This window comes from Numida meleagris, chromosome Z (genome assembly GCF_002078875.1).
Source record: "Numida meleagris isolate 19003 breed g44 Domestic line chromosome Z, NumMel1.0, whole genome shotgun sequence".
Lineage (NCBI taxonomy): Eukaryota > Metazoa > Chordata > Aves > Galliformes > Numididae > Numida > Numida meleagris.
In genome coordinates this window covers 39,030,944-39,052,954 of record NC_034438.1, presented here as the reverse complement: position 1 = coordinate 39,052,954, position 22,011 = coordinate 39,030,944, and the positions used below count along the sequence as shown (strand labels likewise).

The 22,011-nt window shown below is 39.9% G+C and overlaps 1 protein-coding gene across 3 annotated transcripts in view; it reads right to left on the bottom strand.

Moving 5' to 3' along the window:
* TLE4 (transducin like enhancer of split 4) overlaps window positions 1-22,011 on the bottom strand; it is a gene marked incomplete at its 5' end in the record, with an annotated part of 96,969 nt that overhangs the window by 11,924 nt on the left and 63,034 nt on the right. For all 3 annotated transcript variants that reach the window (XM_021380558.1, XM_021380559.1, XM_021380560.1), the window contains 3 exon segments: window positions 802-954; window positions 1,557-1,610; window positions 2,160-2,279. In XM_021380558.1, the coding sequence (XP_021236233.1) occupies window positions 802-954; window positions 1,557-1,610; window positions 2,160-2,279 (327 nt within the window).

Below are 22,011 nucleotides of genomic sequence, written 5' to 3'. Positions count from 1 at the left end.
ATACGGTAGAGACAGTGATATGCATTAAGTCAGGGACTGTGCAGTGATGCTCTTGTGACAAGCTTGTTTATCAGACAGATTGCTGACTCCTGGGCTTGAAGCTGCCATTCCATCACCTTTCCTGAGCACTACATTCACTTTAAGCTTTCTTTTTATTTATTTTATTTCTTTAAATAATCAAGTACCCTGACCTGTGAAGAACACAGAAGGGAGTTACTGTGCAGCTCAGAAATGTGATTAATTTTGGCCTCAAACAGGAAAGGAAAACACACCCCCGACTTGCTGGCAACTCTTTTTTTTTTGCCTTGTGATTTGTGATGTAAGTCAAGGAAGGCTCTTGTAAATGACAGATTACTTTTTAGATAGAAAATAAAAATTATTGTTGTTGTATATGGCCTGGTAATTCAAACAAAGCTAACAACCAAATCACATCCAAGCAGAAACTGAATTTGCTATAAACCACAGGCACAGGCAAACAGATCAAGGAACCCTTGTGTACTCTTATTTATTCTAAGAATGACAGTTTTTCATATGGGGGAGGAGAAAAACATCTCTCAACACAGCACATCTATCATCTATCCACACCAGTGAAAATAACCTTTTCCTATCCCCCCTAAAGGCTGTGGACTTTCTCCCTACTGTTTTATAAAATTAACTTTAAAAAAAGAAATTAAATTTTAAACTAATGCTTCATAATGCTTTACTGATAGTTGTAGAAATTCAAATTGTATCCAGCTAGAAATCTGGTAAGCAACTGTTTCAGTGTATTAAATCATGTCAGGTGAATTCAGAAGCACTTACAAGGCTAAGTTCTTTGGATTTGGAGGAAGGAGTACTGCTGGAGGATGCAATAGATGCTGGACTAATTGGTGCATCTTTCTTCAGCAGTCGAGTCTTGTCCAAGCCATTCTCCCTTGGAGAGTGCGCTGGGCTCCCCCGCGGAGAAGAAGGATCCTAAACATTAGCAATGTGGATTAGTACAAAGAAGTTCATACTAGCCAGTAGTGCTTGTCCTGAGCAAATCGCACTTTGGAGTGAAGCTCTCTCCATAAAGTGTGATATGTCGCTTCAGTCCTTAAGTGATTTATCAAGATGTGTAATGGCAGATACATGTATTTTTTAAGAAAGTCTTAAAAGTTGACATCATTAAACATAAAAAATGATGTTTGAAGTCTGTGGATACTGCAATAAGCAAATAAGTCTCATTTTTTAAGAGACAGGCTAGAAAGGTTTGAGGCACTTGGCAGGCCTGATAAATTCATGAAAGAAGTGAAGCCCTAAGAGAAAGAAAACACCATTAACTGGATTCAGAGCACACTTTTGGGGTGTACAAGAAATAAAAAACATCTTTTGCAGAAATAAGTGTTACAGATCTGCTTTTTATCCTAAACAGAGACCTGATTGGACTCCCTCAAGCATTGCTGGCTCTCTTATGAAGGCAAAGGCTACAATCTTATTCATACCCAATATTCACAGATAGTATTGAAGACATCACCATCCAACTCCCATTACTGTAACATACAAAAACAAACAAACAAAAAAAACATTCTGTGTACCTCATTGGAAACATCAACTACCAAGTTGTCATCACTCTTTTCACCGTCACTGTCCTGAAATAACAAGACACAATGTGTAAAAAATACATAATTTATACCCTGATGGTTCTTAAGTAAAAAGAAAAATTAAGCCAAAGAAATGAAAAGCTGCTCACAACTATGTAGCCTTTTTTTTTAACCAAGATTTATCTAGTAATAAAACTGTAATATTTAGGTCACCTACAGTGCTTCTCCTTCAAACGTTCCACCACCATTATTCCCAGATCACTCTTCAGATCAGTGAATGAGGACAGAGGATGAAAATCCTCACCCAAAGTTGCACTGCACCAAGAAGCGGGGACAAGCTAGACCGCAACTTTATCAAGTCCCAGCCTATTTAAAGCTCTGTCCTCATCCACTGCCTCCCATGTGTTCTTTCTTATAAAAAACGCTATCAATCCTACACATACAAGCCTTCTAACCATCATAGATGGTAGGTACAGACAGTTAAGAACATAGTAAAATCCTGAACATCGATTTTAAAATTAGTTACGCAGTAGGAAATGGGTGAAATTATAGAGGAACATTTAAGTTTAACAGTACGCAGCATAATTTTTTACTCACATAACGAGCTGCTATTTCCTTCTCTTCTGTTTTCTGTTTTTTACTCTCTGAAGAATAATCTGTCGAATTTCTGTGCTTTTCTGCTGTTCTGAAACTGGCTGAGGGAGATACAGAGGAGCTCTGCAGTTAGAAAAGAGATGGAGAAAACACATCAGGTGCTCCTTCCAAACATGTTTTTTTTTTTTTTTGGTCAAATTCTCTCAATACAGCTTAACCCAATGAGATGATTTAGATCTGTTCCTAAGGACAGCACTTTGGGTTTTAATCAACGATAGCTACTCAGCAAGTTTATTGTGTTAAAAGTGCAGAGTGCACTGCAAGAGACACAGATAAAGAAGATCAATTTACATCACTGAGGAGTTGATATCTGCAGTGTTGGTAAGATGAATGTAGAGCTACTGTGGACCATTTTGTGAATACTTTGCATTGGCCTAGTTTTGGCTTGTTTCCTGCATAAATATGCATGGTTAAATCAATACTGACCTCCCAGAAGAGGTGTGTGTTTGTGCCTGCAGAAATCAAACCAAGAAGCACAAAGATGGCTCAAGCTAAGACAGACCTCAGTAAACATTTGAATGAGATTTCTAGTAAAGACTAAAGCAAGCTTCAGAGTAACAGTCCTGCAACTGGAAAGAACAGGGGGAAACCTCTGTACTCATTTTAATCCGACACCTTTTGCAATTTCCAGTTGTGCCTACAGTGGACAGGAGTACAACACAGTGGCTCAGGGAGTCTTTTGCCATTCTGTGGACCCCACTTACTAACAATGGCTATAGAGCACATTTCTGGGATGGGAAAGAACAGAAGGTAATTTGCACTTTATGCGCTGTCATCCAGCAACTCTGCTCTACCTCTTTAAACAATCAAGATGACATTTATCAATTCCTAACATATTTCCAGAGCTTGGTGGAGCCTGTATGTTCATACACAAACAAGGAAGTAATGAAAGATGCAAAATTCCTTCTGGGATTGATTTTAGCAGCAGCAGCAGCGGCTTTTGGCCCTAACTCAAGGGCCAAAACCACTTGCTAAACTTTATCTCACACTGAAGTCAATGGTTGAACATACATAAGTAAGGATGTGTTCTGGCATTTTGCAGAATTGGAACTGACAGGAATGAAGATGAAAATAATTCTCAGTTTAAACCCTGCTGTCTGCATCTCTCTATCCTCCTTACGTAAGAAGTTGAGAGGAAAAACTAAAGAAGTCCTTACTGCTGGATTTTAGACCCTGCTGCACATGCAGAAACACTGGTTTTGAGTTTTTCTTCCCTGTCTTATGGTAAGTTGTTGTTCTTTGATAAAGCTGGACAATACAGCACTCTGGTCTTAGGGTTAAGTGCATGCCTCCATAGGTTTATTTTATCACAATCACCAGGAACACAAACCCCAGAAGTCAGCATTTACGCTCTGCAACTTCTGTTCCATTGCTGTTACTGAATTTCTTCTTTACTCAACATACTACGCCACAAACTTCTGGTAAGAATTAAGAACACTCAACCACAAGTTAAGCTGTGGTCATTGCTCAAGTCACATAACAGAACATTTCTCCTTGCCTGGACACCCAGTTGCTACTTTAAAAATTCCAGTTCTTGTCAATAGTAGCTCAGATTAATGAGTGGTGGAATTTGAAAAAAATCTTCAGCTTTCTTATTTGGTGATTGTTATTTATCCTTGAAGTACTGAGTGGCAACAAACAATTTAGCAAAAAGCCAGTGCTTAGCTCTGCCTGTATCTTTCTCATTTCCCTCCCTCCTTCTCCTTCTCAACAGCGTACATGGATTTCCTATCCTGAGAAAAGAATATCTTAAAACATATTCGCCAGTTTAGCTTTAAAGTAGATCATTCATCAACTGTTACACTGTAAATGACAAATTAAAAATGCTATTGTTTGCTCTGAAGAGACAGTAGTGACAGTAAGCACAGAATCCTTTAAAATAGAGGCTAAGTAGAAACACAGTATTAAATGAACCGATAGTTTGAAAAATGTATTTGTTTACTGCAATGATATAGCACAGTCTCTTGCAAAAGATTTTAATAGCACACTCCTATTTCATTTATATTCATTTATAATTTGGGAGGCGGTAGCTTGTAACGTGAATTCAATTCATTATTTCTCAACTTCACCCTACATAAAGCAAATTACTTTAAAACGAAGAAAAATAATCACCAGTAAACTACAAATTAGACTGATGTCTAAAGAATTAAAGTAAATTACCGCACTTATTTAAATAGAAATACTTATTTTCATGAATTTGAAACTATATAGTTTCATTTTTCACAATCTAGTTAGCTATGTGCTATAGATACCATTTTAATCTTTGATTTCACTGCTTAATAAAGTAATAAATTAAAGCTTCCTACTAGAATGATAAAGTAGTTAATTATCACTAGCACATAAAGGATGAGTACCACACTGGGCACTGGAGCAATGCACACTGCTTAATGGTTTTATTGCTTCAAAGATGGATCAGACTTGATTCTGATAAGAAAAGATGGTATCCCACCTGACATTTGTAGAAAAAAATGTTGACAACTAACCTAATGATAGCTGATGGGGAGAGTGGGCAAATTAGTGGAGTGAGGGAAACATTAGAATCTCATTTCCCTAACTGAAATTTGGCCAGTGAACTTGGACTTACATTATTTTATCTAAAGAGTCAATTACTACTCAACAAATTAAACATTCTTGCTTTAAACTGCTCCACTCCTTTTCTTGCATGAAGCCCAGTCAATCAGTACTCCCGGAATACCAGCTTCTTTTATGCTCAGTATCAAATGTACCTGCAACATGTGGTAACTTCATGGGATCCCTGGTGCTAGTGCTGACAAACCTGAATTTCTCATGCTAAGTAATAATATGTCATGTACCACTTAGCCAACAGGCCATTATTTAGATCTTCATATGCACTTAACTCCTATTAATTTCATTATGCGAGAGACAACCATTACCTATACTGCGTTCCTTCTAATTGTTCACAACAGAAGTTCAGTCTGCACATCTGTAAGGATCTATCTGTATATGGGATGTAATGTCTTCATGATTTCCACTGACATCAAATTCCTACATATTAACTCTGTACCCATCCACATTCAATGCAAATCCATGTATTCCATTCCTCATATTTGCAAACTGCAAGGCAACAACTACTAAAGCGCACCATTTAGTTGTCAGATTCTGCACTGTTCCTCGATTAAAACATCGGTGCTGTTCTAATAGTTGCCTTTAAGAAACAAGAGTAGAATGGCCACTGAGAGAAATTAAGAGATTCAGCTTTATGCCTTGGGAGGCAGTACCTTAATGGGCCAGAGTCCTCATTCTAGTGACTATTAAAATTTATAGAGAAATAAGTCTTTTCACACTGCTGTTTTCTTCAACAAAATGTATTAATCTACTAGAAAGTGTAGCATTTTCCTACTAACCAACACAGAGTTTGCTCACCTATAATAATTAGATCAGACATAGGAAACAATATTCTTTCAGGAAAGTGGGTTACATTTAGTTTCCATTTTAGCAAAATGTACCAGTTTTTCATTTTCTGCTTAGGTAGGACATTTTTATTCATGTTAAATACATCACAAAATGCTGACAAAAAACATTTGAACAGATACATTTATAAAAAGGCTGAGCACATTGCCTTCTTCACATAATTGCCTTACGTAGTGAAACAGTTTGTTTCTAGTGCTGGATCCACAGTATCTGTTGCACTAGACCGTAAAACATGACATGGTATAACTTACTGTGTATTTTGGGCAGTGCTGAGCACAGAGCTAAACAAAAAGATTGCCCATCACAAAGGCCATTTGGAATTTCGCAACTCCAAATGGAGAAAAGCAGTGCATTTCCTCCACAGCACTCATCGGGTACTGCTCCTGGTGGAATATTGGTGCCACATAGGAACAAATTAAATGATCATAGAGAGGGCAATATAAACCTCTTAGCCATAATATTCTCACTGGTAACAAGGCAAACATCAGCATCCTCACACTTTCTACTTGGTATAATTAATACTTGAGACTGCCTGGAAAAAGAGAAAGCACAAGTACTGCAATCACTATTGTAACTCCAGCTTCCACTGAAGTTATTTGCATTAACAAAGATGACTCATTCTGTAATGGCAGGAAAAAAAAAAAAGAAAAAAATCAATACGGTCAGATTGTGCAGTCTTGCTGCTGCTCTTAAACCCTGCAAGCCCCAGCTATACATATGCTAGCTCTTGCAGACAAAGATCTGGCCTGAGCAGACTAAGTGATAACTAAATAGAATCAGTGTTGAAAGAAATGACTAGAGATGACAGGATGAAAAGCCTTCCCCAGGATAAAGCTGGTAACTCTTTACAACATTCATGAATATGACCATTCCCCAGTGTACCCTTACTGCTAAAATGATCTATTTGGAGTGTAATAATTAAAACAATCATTCCCAACAAAGTGGGATTATGAGATACTTGACCATCCTGAAGTATTAAGCAAACTCCAGTAATAAAAGCCAAGGATGCTCAACAGTAAGGTCAATTACAGTATAATTATCTGAGTGACATTACTGATGTTATAGTCTGTTGAAAGTATAAAAGAAACTACAAAAATGGATACAATATGTATTACAGTCCAGTGATGACTGGACAGCAAAGCTGCTTGGTTGGACAGCTGGTGCCAACATTACGCATGGACGTACAACTGCCAGAAACCTGACAAAGGCACTGCCTTAGCTCGGGTGGGAGCTGGCAGCTGCCCTGTCCCTCCAGCTTCCCCAGCACTCTGGGCTGCTGCATGGAAGCTGCTTGAAGACCACCCTGCCTGTTCCTCTCAGAAACGGCTGGCAGACTGCTTAGTCTGTGGGTTTAGTCTCATCCGCCGCTCTGAAGCTGTTGGTAATTGTCCTGTCTCCCCGGCCTCTCAAGACAGCAGACTTCAGAACATCTGAATGAACTTCCTTTTTTTTGTTTCAAACTCAGTCTTCCATGCATTTCATTAAGTGTCCCCTAGATCTACTGCTGACGGAGCTAGTGAACGCAGCCCTGCATTAGGCATGCCTTGCCATTCTGTAAGCTTCAAGTGCGCCCTCTCTCAGTCTCCTCCTCCTCAGGCTGAAGGTCCTGCCTTCTCGGCCTTCTTCCTTTGAGCCACTCCATCCAGTTAGTCATTTCAGCTGCCATTTCAGTGCCTCCTCCACTATGTCATCACTGACACATGGAAACAGGACCACACATGGTGCCCCAGCCCAGGCCATGAGACAGGCAGCAGTCACACACACTTCCCCTTTGGGCTATGGCCTTCATCAGATCAAGCCACAGCAGGAATGGCCACCATGCTGCTGTCATAGAAGAAAACCCCACCGGCCACTGACTTTCCTGTAAAGGTCTGCCCCTCCATGTTCTGGAGATGAGTGGAAGTGAAAGCCTTCAGGGAACCCTCTGGTCTTTTAGATGAAATGGTGAAGCAGGCTGCCCAGCCCTCACCACCACTCCTCAGAGGCAGGTAGAGCAGACCGTTTGGAGCAGCCTGCCAAGGCCACATCCCACAGCCAGGGAAAAAAGACTGCAACTAAACAGCTCCCACATAGTAAGCCTTGCGTATGGCTTCACCGATAAGGGAATACCTATCTGTTTAAAAAATGCATTTGTTTACAAACTTCTGTATGTTCGTGCTCATATTTTTCATTAAACTTAGGGACATGGTGTGAAAATACTGTAGGCTGCTCTATAGGTACCATATGGTGTGTTTCTACAGGGGCTGTATTCCTGAGGTCACCCACACCTCCACTGTTACTACACATTTCTGCTCTTATTATTACGACTACTGCATTCCAGTATCCATGCCAGCCCAAATGAATTTCCACTATTTGCTTTAATTTGGCAACATCCTTCCTTTGCTGTCCTCATTTAGGCAGCTGGGTTTTCCTTACCATTCTTTTCCCTTTATATATACACAACAGATTGTGATCAGACTGATACAGCCCAGAATGGGCTCATCAAATGAGGAGAGACTGGTAGCCAACTATTGTTCCCACAGACATCATCAGTGGCAGTGAACTTTTAAAATATTTTTACTGCTTATTTCCAACTTGTTTCTCTATTGTAGTGGAAATGCTAATTCACGGCCTGAAACAGTGATTGAGCACCTGGTGGGAAGGCAGGGCCAATCCTTCTTGTCCTGGTGGCAGCACTATGCTATTTCATCTAAACTAATCAAAAGCACCAAAGTCCAGATAAAATGAGTGTTAAAACAAACAATAAACCAGTATGGTTTGCATGGTAATTCCAGCCATGTATTTTAATATGATACACTTGTCAATTAGCTATAAGCTACACAGTCCACACAGCAGAAGCTGGAGATACCTAGCAATTTTGACATGCAATCCTATCAGAATGTGCTGTTGTTTGTTTGGTCCCTCCTGGCACACAGGTGCACAGTGGTGGCAAGAAAAGGAGGTGTTTAAAGCAATGGTGAGGGCTGCTGGCTGCTTTCGGAGACAGATTTTTGCAATAAATCCTTTAAAATACAGCTTGTCCAGTAATCACTGGCTGAGGGACATAACACACATAAAGCCTAATCACAGCTGACACTGTGAGGGTCAAAGGATAGAGAGAAGAACTGATGCGGCTTAAATGCAAGCAGTGAAGTAGTAGAAGAGCATAGCTGTGAGGCAAAAAAGGAAACACGGATTTAGGTTAAAGTATGTCTTAGCACAAGCATGCGAAGGTAGTGAAATCAAGGACTGTGGCAAGAATAACAAGCGTCCTTTGGTAAGCAAGACAGTTTGAACAAAGGACCTGGTTTAAGCAGGGAACAAAATGAAAAATAAGAGATGGGTAAGAAATGGAGTTAAACGCTTCTGATAGATTTACAGAAGGTTCAAAGTTTACAGATTACATTTACCATCAAGCTTGCTCTTGTCTTCATCTGCCAACTCGTAAATATTGAATTCATGGAAAAACAACCCAAGCATTGTCAAACATCCTCCCTTTTAATCCATAAAGCAATTCATCATTTCCCACTCACTGTCCCTCACTTCAGCCTCCTTCCCTTTTGAAGAGACCCCAAACTACGACCACAGGTTTCAGCACACAGAAGAGAAGGTGACTAGGCCAGAGTGAAAAGAAACATAAGGCGTTAAAACACAAGTTACAGCTGGTAGAGGAACTACAGAGGGTGGGAGCCCCAGGGCACATGCAAGCTGCAAAGGAGTTCTGTACATCATCATGTCAGAACAGGTAAATGCTCCTGAATAACCAATACACACAAGAGCAGAAATGCTGCTGGACAGGGAAAATTCTGCCGCTAGTATTTTGGAAAATAAATGCCAAAATCTGAAACAAGCCTACTTATCAGTCTTCACAGCGTACAAAATCTTAAATGTTATTTTAACCAAAATCAGACACTGAAACAGATGGGTCAAAGGCCAGTAAGTTAGAGATTCAGAAGGACTGTAGATAAATACAGTCAGCTTTGGAAATCTGAAGAAGAGAGCTGTGTCAAGGAAACACAGAACTACAGCTCTGCTCTCCTCAAATATTTATTTGGGGTTCCAATTACTTATCTCTCATGCTATTTCCTTCAACACAGACCTGAAACAGATTGAGCAGCTGCAGCAAAACAGAAGCAGAAAAAGACAGGAAAGAATTGGGAGTTAACCAGTGAGAATGAGCAGGGGAGAGCATGCAATCACAGGATAAGAGAAAAAGCTCAACCAGCCAAAGCATTCGATGCAGCAATTTAATTGTGGGCTCACCACCATGAAAGAGAGAGAGGTAGATAACCACCAGCCTGCATTACAGACTTCGATTCAGCAGCATGCCACAATACGAGGAAAAGCAGTGGCACTCGCTGAGCTTTCTTCAAAAGCTAGTGATGGATGTGCACAGAAAATTCCCAGCATCCAGTATATCTCCAGAATATTAACACTAATTATATTTCCACAGCAGCTGAATTTGAACAGAGCACACAAAGTAATTTGGTTACTTTCAGAACAGTAAGAAAACACTAAAGAGGGAATGTTTTATGATACCCATTAAAGGCCTGTGTCAGTATGTTTTATAATTCGTTAAAAAATATCTGTAAGAATCAAGAAATTCCCCTGAAGAACAGCCAGCTATTGCTTAGAGCCCTTTCTCAGACTGAGCACCACAGTAAAACTGTTACCCTTTCACTTTGCACAGTGATTAAAATGGACTGTGCGGCACTGAGCCAAGCTGAACATGAACACTTCCCTGCAGTGGCTGAAGCCACAGGGGTTATAAAAAATATCAGTACTAGCAACAGAGGTTAGGAGGCAGAAATACACACACCTACACCCCCCCTTAATTTTCCATGTTAAAGTAGTAACGATCAGGTTTTAAGCTTTACCTTCTCTGGAGACAGCTAAGTGGATTCACTTTCCATATGACAGGTCCTAACAACTTTCTCCTGGGACTTACATTCTCCATCTAACTCTTCACTTAGACCAGAAGGATATAACCTGGCACTAATTAGCCTTTTTTGTTAGTGTAAAACCGCAGAGATCATGTCTAAAGACAGTCTCATGGGACATTCCATTCAGCTGCTTTCAGCTGCCATCCAGATCAGATACTTCGCCCCAGTGCCTCACATTTTTCACATTTTTAGTTCTGGTTCCATCTATTACAGGTTATACTCATGGCAAAGGCATCAGTTTGAGTTTTCATATTTCTTTTCCTTTCCACTGTATCTGTATGTGTAATTTTTTTTTTCATTCTGCCTGTTTGTCTCAGAAGTATTTTAAAGATGCTTTGCTGCATCTTTAGGAGACAATACGGAAAAGCAAATGGTTGTTTTTACACAATACTTCAATGATAACCACTAGTGATCTTTTTCCACACTTTCTGACTTCCTTCATCTCTTTCCCTTATTTTCAGTCCTTTTTTTTCCTGACTTGGTCAGTAAAAATAGTGACGAGAAAAGTTACAGAGTATAGCATGATTGCAAAAAGCACCCTAAATGGCAACAGGAATATTATTTCTACTCGCACATTGCTCTGATCAGCAGAAAAACGTTTGTGTTTATCTCAAGTACTAACTCAGAGACTGCCAATTCGCTCATTTCTTCTTGCCTCGGATCTTGAGCTCTGTCTGAAAACCCTAAATATGCTTCATTCTTTTCTAGTACTCTGCATGATTAAAGAAGCCAGACCTAATGCTAAGTACCCAATGAAAACAGTACTCATCAATCAACCAGTCTCTTAATTGTACAGGCAGATAAAACAAGGCTGGGTGCTATTAAATATTTGAAAATCCCAGTTCATGCTGATTCCGAAGCAAAACATTTTCTCAACAATCTATAAAAATATTTTCCAGAAAGAAATCTTTGAGAACTAACGTTCGCCTCTCTGCCCAAATAACATCCAAGGCCATTATTTTTGCCTCACTTCATCTACACTTACTTACTCATGTTCCCAAGACTCTTGTTCAGGAAATTATCCTATTTCCTATTCAGGAAGGCACTCGAGCAGATACCAGATTTGAGGCACGCAGTTTGATCTCAGAAAAGTCACAAGGCAGATAAATAAGAACGTATATACGTGCTGAACTCTGGATTACTACTGCATGCTACCATGAATCAGAACCTCAGCTGGTTGCAAAAATAACTGTCCCCAAAATCATTCTTCAAATCAAGGATTTTAGTTAAGTGGAATAGAGGGAGGAATGCACACTTCCTTCAGTCAGTCTCAAAGCAGTTACATCGGTATATAATAACACATTATATGTACAACACCAACTTCGAAGATAGAAAATAAAACACACTGTTTTTCTGCCAGATTTTTAGATGCATTACAACTCCAGAACATCCTAGAGTTCTGCCAAGAGAAGCAGTAGTAGCTTTTATTTTTCTGGGCATTTCATTATTTATATTAGATAGGTCATGCTGTTAATTTTTTAAACTTTAAAAGCACAATCAAATACTAACTTCAGGCTAGCTGGAAGTGGTTTGATGTCAGCAATGAGCAGCCAATACATTTTTAATTCAGGCTAGAGGAGAAGAAAAGCAAAAATCTTCCCCTCCAGTACACCCCCATACACTCCGCCAAGTAGTTAAGTGTGATAACTGGCATGCACACACATGATCTTCTGTTCAATTCAAATGAGTTATCTTAGAAAATTTGTGAAGACTGCTCTCCCTCATTTAAATACTTCATAGCATGATCCATCTTCCCCTTTGCTTTGGTTAAGTGAAGACTACAGTAATCCCCTTCAAGCAGCATTCTGGCAAACACTCCTAAATTATGCAATTCACTAGGTTCAACTCTACTGTTACAATCATTTTCAAGGAAGACAAGTACAATACATTATCATCATAGCTATAAACCCTGAGCTGAGTTTTCCTTGGCTGAATTCCTAACATTTTAATGCTGAAATTGATCTCTTTTTTAAAACTTCATATGAAAGGTTTTTTAAATACCATACATGCTCAAGCTCTTTATTTTAAATGGTTTAGAAATGAGCTCGTAGAAACAGAGAAAAAAAAAGTTTTGTGTTCTCTAATCTAGCATTAAGTGCATTTTAAAGAACAACAGACATGTTTCCAAACAAACTATTGCAGTGTACAAATTACCCAGAAAGGATGGAGATAACAATACCTATGGTGTGGGTTTAGATCTGTGAAGAAGTTGACGTTTCATCAAGGTTGTCTAGGAAACCATTTTTTAAATTTACTTAGAATACAAAATGAAAGATGTTTATTTCCATATGGGATGCCTCTGGAGAAGCTGGCAAGTAACAAGTTTATTAAAATGACAAGTTCAAGGTACTTTTCCCATTGACTGTAAATAACCACCCCGTGAGCCAATTAAGAACAGAGATCAAAGGCCCAAGCAGTGCTATAAAGCCAGGAGTCAGAGAGTTAAGAGAAAACCTCCTCAAGCTACTACAGCATGGGAAATTTCCTCTACCCAACATCCACTCTAGTATTGCCTTTTTCATCTGGCTTTGGACTAGGCTAAAAGCTAACACCCACACGTTACTGGACACCTACGCAAGTGGCTTGCTTTTATGCACAGCCAGGAACTGTTTTAGTTGTAAAGAGTGATCCTGATGGGATCTGAAGCAGCTTGACAGTGAGGAGGCAAGAAAAAGTGTTGGGGAGGTACATAAGAATGCCTGGCTGTAATTTGTAAAATAAGTTTCTCAGTTGGGAAATGTTATTAGATCCCATATTGCAGCAGTTTGTCAGAGAATTTGTCCTCCTTAGTAGCTGCCAACACTGTGACTTCTCAAGTCAGAACTCAGCATACTAGCAACCTGTCTCCTAATGCAAGACTTGACTATTACTATGATCTCTGCACATGCCAGCTTCAAATTTGTTATCAGCATAGGGCATGGTCGTCCTGATGAGTGAGTGGGGTCTTTTCAGCAGGTACACAGAGTGCTGCCATCAATTCTCTTACTAGCATCGAAGAGGCTGAATTGCAAGTCATGCCACTGCTTACTGACCAACACCCGGGCTGCTTGAGCAAGAGCATGCTCTGCTCCCTTGCAACACCACCTTCCCCACCCTCAGTTAAATCCCGCTCAAAGAAAATCTTGAATCTTTAAACAGGGTTTCACTACTGCTTCTTGAAATTAGAGGATAGATGTGAACACGTCAAGTCCATTTCCCTCGATTCCACTGCCTGTCCTTGCCCCTTACATCAACAGGTGAAGGTGAGGGAGGTGCTTTTAGCATTTGTTGTGACTGGTAAGATCATCAGACTGAACACTGTGTAGACCTCAGTTTTGACAGTAAATGTAAATTTCCATTTAAAGACACCTAGAGAACCAGATGGAGCTCTTACAGTGAGAAAATGTAACAAGCTCCTTCACAGCAGGCACAACTGTATTCTGAGCTCCAGCCTGCAAATGGAAATCCTTCTTCTCTGTCTACACCATCTCCCCACAGGGCACTTTCACTACCAACAAAAACCAAATTCACCTGTGGGGCTGCTCCCTCTGCAACTGCACCAGAGGAAATGAGGGAGGGTCCTGAAGCTGTGCAGCATTCTATGTTGGCAGTGCCATGCCATGCCAACCCTGAGGAATCTTGCTCTGCACACTGAAGTAACATAGCCCAGCGAGCATGTCCGCAGGCTGTAAGAACAGCTCAGGCACAGGTCTGGGCTGCTTGAGTCATGCTGGCAGTGATGCACTTACAAGTCGGGTCAGTGCAAGCCATGTGTCTCAGCGGTGGTGCGCTTCACACCATGGTCTATACATGCTGTACATGTCATCCCATTACTGAAACTCTCCCAACACTGCACAAGGTTTTTGCCCATCCTGCTACATCTACAACCCCAAGCAGCATCGAAGGATCTGTACAATGCAAAAAAGCAATGCAATCAAACCTCAAGGAAGGATGTGAGTTAAGCCAAAGCTTCTTTTCTGAAAAAAAATGGGCAGAGACTAGGTAGTCAACGGAAACAGGAATAAGCTCCAAAGGACTGAACTGGCAAACTAAGTCACAAGACCTATGGCCAGAAAGAAGCATGCATACATTTGCCCACAATGGGACTCAGTGCAAAGAAGATTTTAAATGGAAAAATTATATAAAAATGGATCACAAGGTAATGCTGATGCCTGAGCAGTAAACTAAAACTGGGAAAGACAGAAAATGGTGCTTATATTTGAGAAATCTAGGCTTAGTACTCTGTTCTTTTATCTGATTGGGTGAAGTCAATTAAGCTTTTTCATGCCTCAGTTCATTATCTGTAAGATAGGGATAATTTGAGAAGTCTACAGAGCCTTTCTTTCTCTTCCAGAGATTGTTGAGAAGATTAGTGCGTTGAAGATTTGGAGGTACTCCAGTATTAACAGGGATGGGTTTATTAATATCTCACACTGAAATGGACAAATAAGGGACGGGGCAAAAAAATCGCTTTTCTTTATATCAACCCCAATACAACTACAGCAATCTAAATATGTTAACAGCTTGCCTATATCAAACTCCAGCAACTAGCATTTCTACAATAATTTTAGCCCATTTTTAGTTTGTATAAATCTGTATAGTGAAGACACAGGAAACTGAAAGGAAGAAACATTTCTGTATTGTATGTATTTAAAACTAGCATCAGCTAAACTAGGAAGCCAAAAATCTGAGACGTAAGTAAATAAATAAATAACCCCAACATTTCAGGAAGAATATACTGCTGTTTATTGTTGGTTTGTTTTACTTTTTGTGTGTGCACGTGTTTTTAAATTACCCATGGTTAACAAAATTAACCAGGAAATCTGCTATCTGCAGACTTGTCTTTGAAATGATTTTTCTCAAACTTAGCATTTGAAAGGTGAACAAAGTCAAACCTGCAGCTGCTTAATAAACTCAGATCTATACTTCAGAACGCGTAAGACTATCTCAAAGACAGACAGATGTCAGATAAACTTCTCTGATTTTGCAGAACCATTCTTCTCATCATCACTCCTTTCTATAGCCTACCAAATACACAGTCTTCCACTGCTTTGTGCTATGCTGCGTCTGCGCTTACAGTACTCCATAAGTATGAAAAACAAACAAACAGAGTGTGTATTTATCTGATTAAAATCCAATGTAAACGATATGCAAAATTGGTGCAGCCCACTGGCTCATGACAAGTTGCCAGTAAAGACCTTCTGTGCTGAAGGTTGTGTATTGCTGATTTAGGGCATCATATCTCTGTCAATCTTCTACAACTGTCTCTTTATTTCACACTTTCCTTATTGTCCTGGTTTCATCCGGGACAAGTTGATATTTAATTAATAGTGTCTGGTATGATGCTGTGTTTTGGCTTTAGGAGAAAAACAATGTTGATAGCACACCAATGTTTTAGTTGTTGCTGAGCAGTGCTGTACGGAGCCAAAGACATTTCAACTTCAGGTACAGTCCTGACAGCAAGAGAGCTGGGGGAGCCCCCTGGTTCAGAACCAGGACAGCTGACACGAACTGGCAGAAGGGAGATTCCATGCCATATAACACATGTGAAGAAAACTTCAAAACTGTGAGGAGTGGCTGTGGCTGGGGGCAGCTACTGCCTGGGGAGAGGCTGGGTATTGGTCTGTGCACGGTGAGCAAGTGGCTAAGCTGCCTGCTGTGTTAAACCACAACATTATTTAATGACCATCTCCACTCTTATTTCTATCTAGACCCTTTAGCACTTCGCTTTCTTACCATTTGATGACAGTCTGTGTAAAACAAATCTTGCACCATAATGCACAATCACTTTGTGAACTGGGTGAGTTCATACCCAGTCTCAACTTAAGCAGTACACCACTTCTCTCCCTTCTTCTTGCTACTGTAATCACTCGTAACTATTGTTACTCCAATCTGAATTCTTTCCAGAAGCACTTTCCTGCTTCCAGGTCTCAGCTTCCAGAAACTTGTGCCTTCTCCTGTTAAAGAACAGCTTGGGGCCATTCCTACAGGTCCATGAGCAAAGATTAGCCTGAAGAGCTAACTCTCTGTGACCAAGTAGAGGGAAAAGTGCATTTCACATGAAATCAGAAAACTATCCAAGCTTGATTAAAAAGCATCCAGGCAATGCCACTGAACATTCACAAGTTATTTTTCTAAACTTTTGCATAATTTAGACGATTCAAATCTGGATTTCCCACATGATGTGCAGAGATGATTATGGGATATATTTGTTCTGACTGGGCTTTAAGTCTCTACATTTCAGAGATTTCTCATTTTTCCTTTATTCGGGGTTGAAATTTGCTATGAGAATTTCTTCAGCCCCCTGCAGAATTCTTAAGAGTATTCCCTAAAGAGAGAGACAAAAAGAATTGGGGATTCATCATGCACAAGCTGATATTTACAGTAACACCACTCCCAGTACGTGTCTGCTGGAAATAGCTTGATATTTCTTCACTTTCTTTTAATATTTGTAGGATTAATAACAAATTCAGGCCCTGATCCCATAATATTTAACATCTGGGCGAAATGTTCCTTGCTGACGTCCACAGAGCTCTAGTTTGGCACAACAAACACACTGCATGTTACAAGAAACTTAGCAATGGCAGCAGTAAAAGGCAATTTCTTCCTTATCTCTTTTTGCGCTTCCCTTCCTTTGTTGATGTGAAGAGACTAGGAACAATATGGCAACCAGAACAAAGAAGAATAAAAAAAACACTCATGGATGATTGCTCAAAGCGTGTCCATAAACACCAGCGATTACTTTGCTACTACAGCATTTGGTTTTAGGACAACTTGAAGCTCCATGAAAGCAGGGAACAAAAGATATTTGCATATGACAACTTCAGTGCTCCGAGCCCTCTGGCTGCCTCAAATACCAACAGGCACACAGGCTGCAGAAGAGGCAAGGAATACTTCAGAAAGCCATAGAAAACATTCTCTCCTTTCACCGTAGTGGCATCTTTACCCCTGTGAACTCTATTTGCCACTTTCTAGTTGACCTGCACAACACTCGGGGGTTGACTGCTACAAGAAAACTGTAGCTGCACTAACAAATATGAAGCATCTCTCTTGCTAAGTGCTAACACTTTCCAGATCATATACCAACCTCCTCCATGGCCAGCCACAGTAACCGTATTTCACAACACATTAAATGCATTAACGGTTTCACACTGTCAACGGTTTACGGGCGTTAGGCCCGATTCCGTGACAAAGGGGACGGGGGACCCAAGGGCCCACGTCCCGGGAAAAGGGGAAAGGGGAAAAGGGTAGGGAGATGGCCCTGAGAGCAAAGAACAGCGGCAACAATCTGAGGAGAAACAAACTAATTTACTAAATAAAATATCGGAATGCAAAACAACACACTATAATACAATATAATTACAATTTAAGCTGATAAATCCAATACAGAGAGAATGTCCCAAAATCAAGGTAGGCCTTACTCTACTACCGACGATAAGACGGCTGGAGAGCGAGGTGCTGCCAAGACGAGAGACGGCGGAAAAAGGGACGAGGTCTCGTGATCTGCAAGTTTTTATACTGCGAGCTTTTATCTTTTCCCTCCGGCTGGAAATGGTAACAGAGGAGCAAAGTACCGTGGGGACTGTAGTAGTCCTTCTCTTCTGAGGACTAGGTATGTCCACTACATGATGTTATGATGTGGAATACCAATAACCGAAAATCACAAAACCATGACACACACAAACAATGCTCAGGCACAAAACTCAGAGCCAAGATGGCTAGAACAAGCTTGAACCTCTTCCAGGGCCAAAACTGCCTTTTTAGCAAAGATATCCTGAAGTAATTCTATTCTTCTCGCTCTGTTCTCTGCCATCCCTCATGACAGCCTTGAAAAGAAAGACAGCTGGCAAAAAAGCAGCAGTGACAAAACTGTGAGTCAGACAGAGGTAAAAAGGTTAGACTCTGGGAGCCAGAAAGAACAAGGATAGGCCTCTCAGGCACCTATTTTTAAATTCTTCCTTTCTCTCTCCTTCCTCTCTTCTTGAAAGACTAAACGTAAAATGAAATCATCTTACAGAAGGACAGCCGCTTCCCCCCTGTGCTCAATCATTCCAGTCACACTATGTTGTCCAGTAACCTGCATTGATAATTCCTCATGAATAAAATGCCAACATTATCATCCTCAGCTATGTTGTTGACATGCTTTTGCTATTTCACTAAAATTACCATTAATTTTCTGGCTTCACAACAGCTGAGCTACTCTCCATTTGAATATACAAAAGAGTATTTTGTTTAAACCAAATTAAAAGCGTTCCAGTAAATGACTTCAATTTTGCTGGCTATACTACTTCAGTGTATACCGTTCTATTTAATCCTCTCTTTTCCCAACTCTACTCCCTTCTACCTCCCCCTTCTTTTTTTCTTTCTACCTTCCTTTTTCATACTTAATCCTTTCATGCTAGGAGCTGGATTTGCCCAGCAAGACATCCACAGTCAGAAAGAGCTTCAAAAATGTGATGCCAAAGAGTTAAGGCAATGGTGAAATTGCCTCTGCTCAGTTTTTATTCACCTGTGTTTGCCAAAACATATTTAGCGGCTAGGAAAGGAAGAAAAAAGGGGAGGGGTAGCACACCAACAGTGAACACACCTTCCATTTCCCATCCTATTAAGTGTCGACATTCCCCATCTAAGTCAAAAAGAAAAACACTACTATTGCCAACACCTCCTGGCATCTCAACACTTTATTTGTTCCCATTTGTATCTAATGCTTTTGTCAACAGTTCAACAAAAGTCAAAGCAAACAAACCCACTACAAACACTGGGGGTAACAGCAACAAGCATGAATCCTTCACAATTATCCAGCCCAGCTGCTCAGTCCCTGTCCAGGCTGCTTTCATTTACAACAGTGTCAACAAAAGGCTGAAACCCAATAACTAGGTGGGTCAATACTAGCACTGTAAACCCTCCAGAGAAGGAAATGCTGTTCTCCTGCTTTACTGCTTCAGCAAACAAGCAGAATAATTCAGTTAGATAGACAAGTGCTTGCCTAATCACTTGTTGTGTGAATTATTCAAGGCTTTCCCCGTTAACTACTAAATGATGGCTCCTCAAATATTTCCCAGAAACTACCAGATATCCAATGGGAGAAAAGGAAACATTAGGCAAATTCTGACATAACAGAGCACAATGGAAAACCTACAGAAAAGTGTAATGTTCAGAGGGTTAATGCCTTCCTATTCATTTTTTCGGGTGTTAATATACAGAAAGCAAACAAGTTTTTAAAATACAGGTATGAGGCATACATTAGTCTATTAGTTGCCTGATTTTTATACAGCATAATCAAGGCTGCTGCCTACAATTTTTCTTCTCCTTTTCAAATACAGGTTGTAAAAGAGTCCTTTAGAGAATATGTAAGTTGTGGATACAAATAAGCACGGTAGTCAGCAAGGTGGTCGCAGGCAACATGCACTTATTCCCACACCTCTCTCTTTACATTGCTCACTTCATCTCTTAATAATCTTCCACTTCAGTGTTTCCCTCTCTTCAGCTATAAGGTGAATGCTCATATGCTTTACTTCAGAGGTTTCACGAGAGTTCATGTTTACACTTCCAAAGAGCAGTGTAAACACACTGCATTGTAATACTGGTTTAAGTGTTAAGTACTACATTTTTTTGCTTCTCTTCAGGGTAGGAAATGTCCATCTTTAGAATTTCCATTTCTTTGGTTTGTAGGCTTTAGTCATAACCACACAATTGCTAACACACTATTTATAAGCTTTAAGAAAACAGGTAAGTTAGTTAACAAGTAGTACTTGTTTTAATTTTAGAAATTATCGACGAATAAGCCTGGATATGGACAACTGTTTCATCTAAGACTAGTTTACATATACATCACAGGGTAGAGTTGGACAAATATATATTTTGAGCCAGAACATAGTATCAAATACACTTGTAAACATTTTGTTTTTGACATCTACCATAGCAGTTGTACATGCTGAATATCTAGTATTCTAAAGAGAATCCCTGACAGTTTTAAGATTTAGCAAAACAGTAACAGAAATTCTGTATGTCAAATTAAAGAAGATAGTTTTGTTTGTAGACTTAAGATCTGTAACATATTTTGTTTGTAAAACAGTTTTAGAGTGACTGTACTGTAACAATCTCTGGAGTTCTGTGTTGTCAACATATAAACCTCTTTCAATCAAAAGAATTTTCTTCCCATTCCTGTCCAAAACAATTATGAAACACTTGTCTACTAAGCAGATGTGGCTATGTCACTCTGTGATCACTGCTGCTGTTCGTAGGCAATTCAGCCCTACTCTGCTTGGTGGGCAACTTTGGTTACATTTACTACTATAAATTCACTCAATGCTTTACTGTAAATCAAGCTAGTGCTATTTGCAACACTGAGGTTGTTTATCACTATTTGTAAGAGCAGTATCTTCATTGATTTGTTCAATTTGTGATGTCTAAGAAATGGTTTAGGGTTCACAGGGACCAAAGGCACAACAGAGAGGCACTGGAGCACAGAAAACTCTTGGTATCAAAAGGATTACATCTTGCACAGATGAACTGGAGAAAAAACTACACAGTCTGATGCTACATACTCTAAGAAGACATGGGGTAAGAGATAATATCACACAGCAACTTCTCCATTTCCTTATCCAGAGGAGGAGGAAGAGCCCCAAAATGGCATTTCCAACCTCTCTCATTGCTGTAGGCAACGCAGTTAGCAGAAAATCTTCATGAGACACACAAGAGTCCTATAGAAGGTCTGCTAAATACTTAATTGCTTTCAAATATCCTGCGGTGTGACATAAAGCTTCCAGGCTACCTAGGTGGCGACCATACAGTGCTTTTTACAAAGGCACCAAATGGACCCTGGACAGGCTGTCTTTATACTGAAAGCAAGCTGCCTTTCCTACTCTGACGCCAATTACGCATACTGATAGGGCACTTGGAAAGACACTTTACTTCAAGGGAATAGCAGAAAATGGGTTTCTCTCATCCCACAAGGCTTATTGCTAACTGATTTTAAAGGGCTTATTTCTAAATTATTCAGACATTCAGAATTCCTCTCATATTTTGCAGTATGGGGCAACAAAGCTCACTACAAAATAATATTTTCAGGTCATTGAAAGAAACTCCTTCTCGAAGCAGGGGAGGAAAAACAAAACATTTGTTTCCTGCAGGGAAAAAATAAATTGCAGTTCGGTATTTTTAAAAGAAGACCTGAAATTGAGGTGTGACAGACACGGAGCATCAACAAATATAAATTCAGCAAATACCAAGGAGAGACAAGACATTTAAAGACACAGTTACAACTACTTCAAGCCAATTAGAAGGATTTCCTAATGCCCAGGACTGTAAAATCACACGGTGAAGGTTCATGTTCATTAGGTCAGCACTGGCTTTTTAACTCAATGGAAGCAATCACACTCATGCGTGGTCTGTCTATTTGGTATTAACATACAGCGAGCAAAGGACTCAGAAACAAGCTGCAGCAGGTGCCAAGCTAGCTG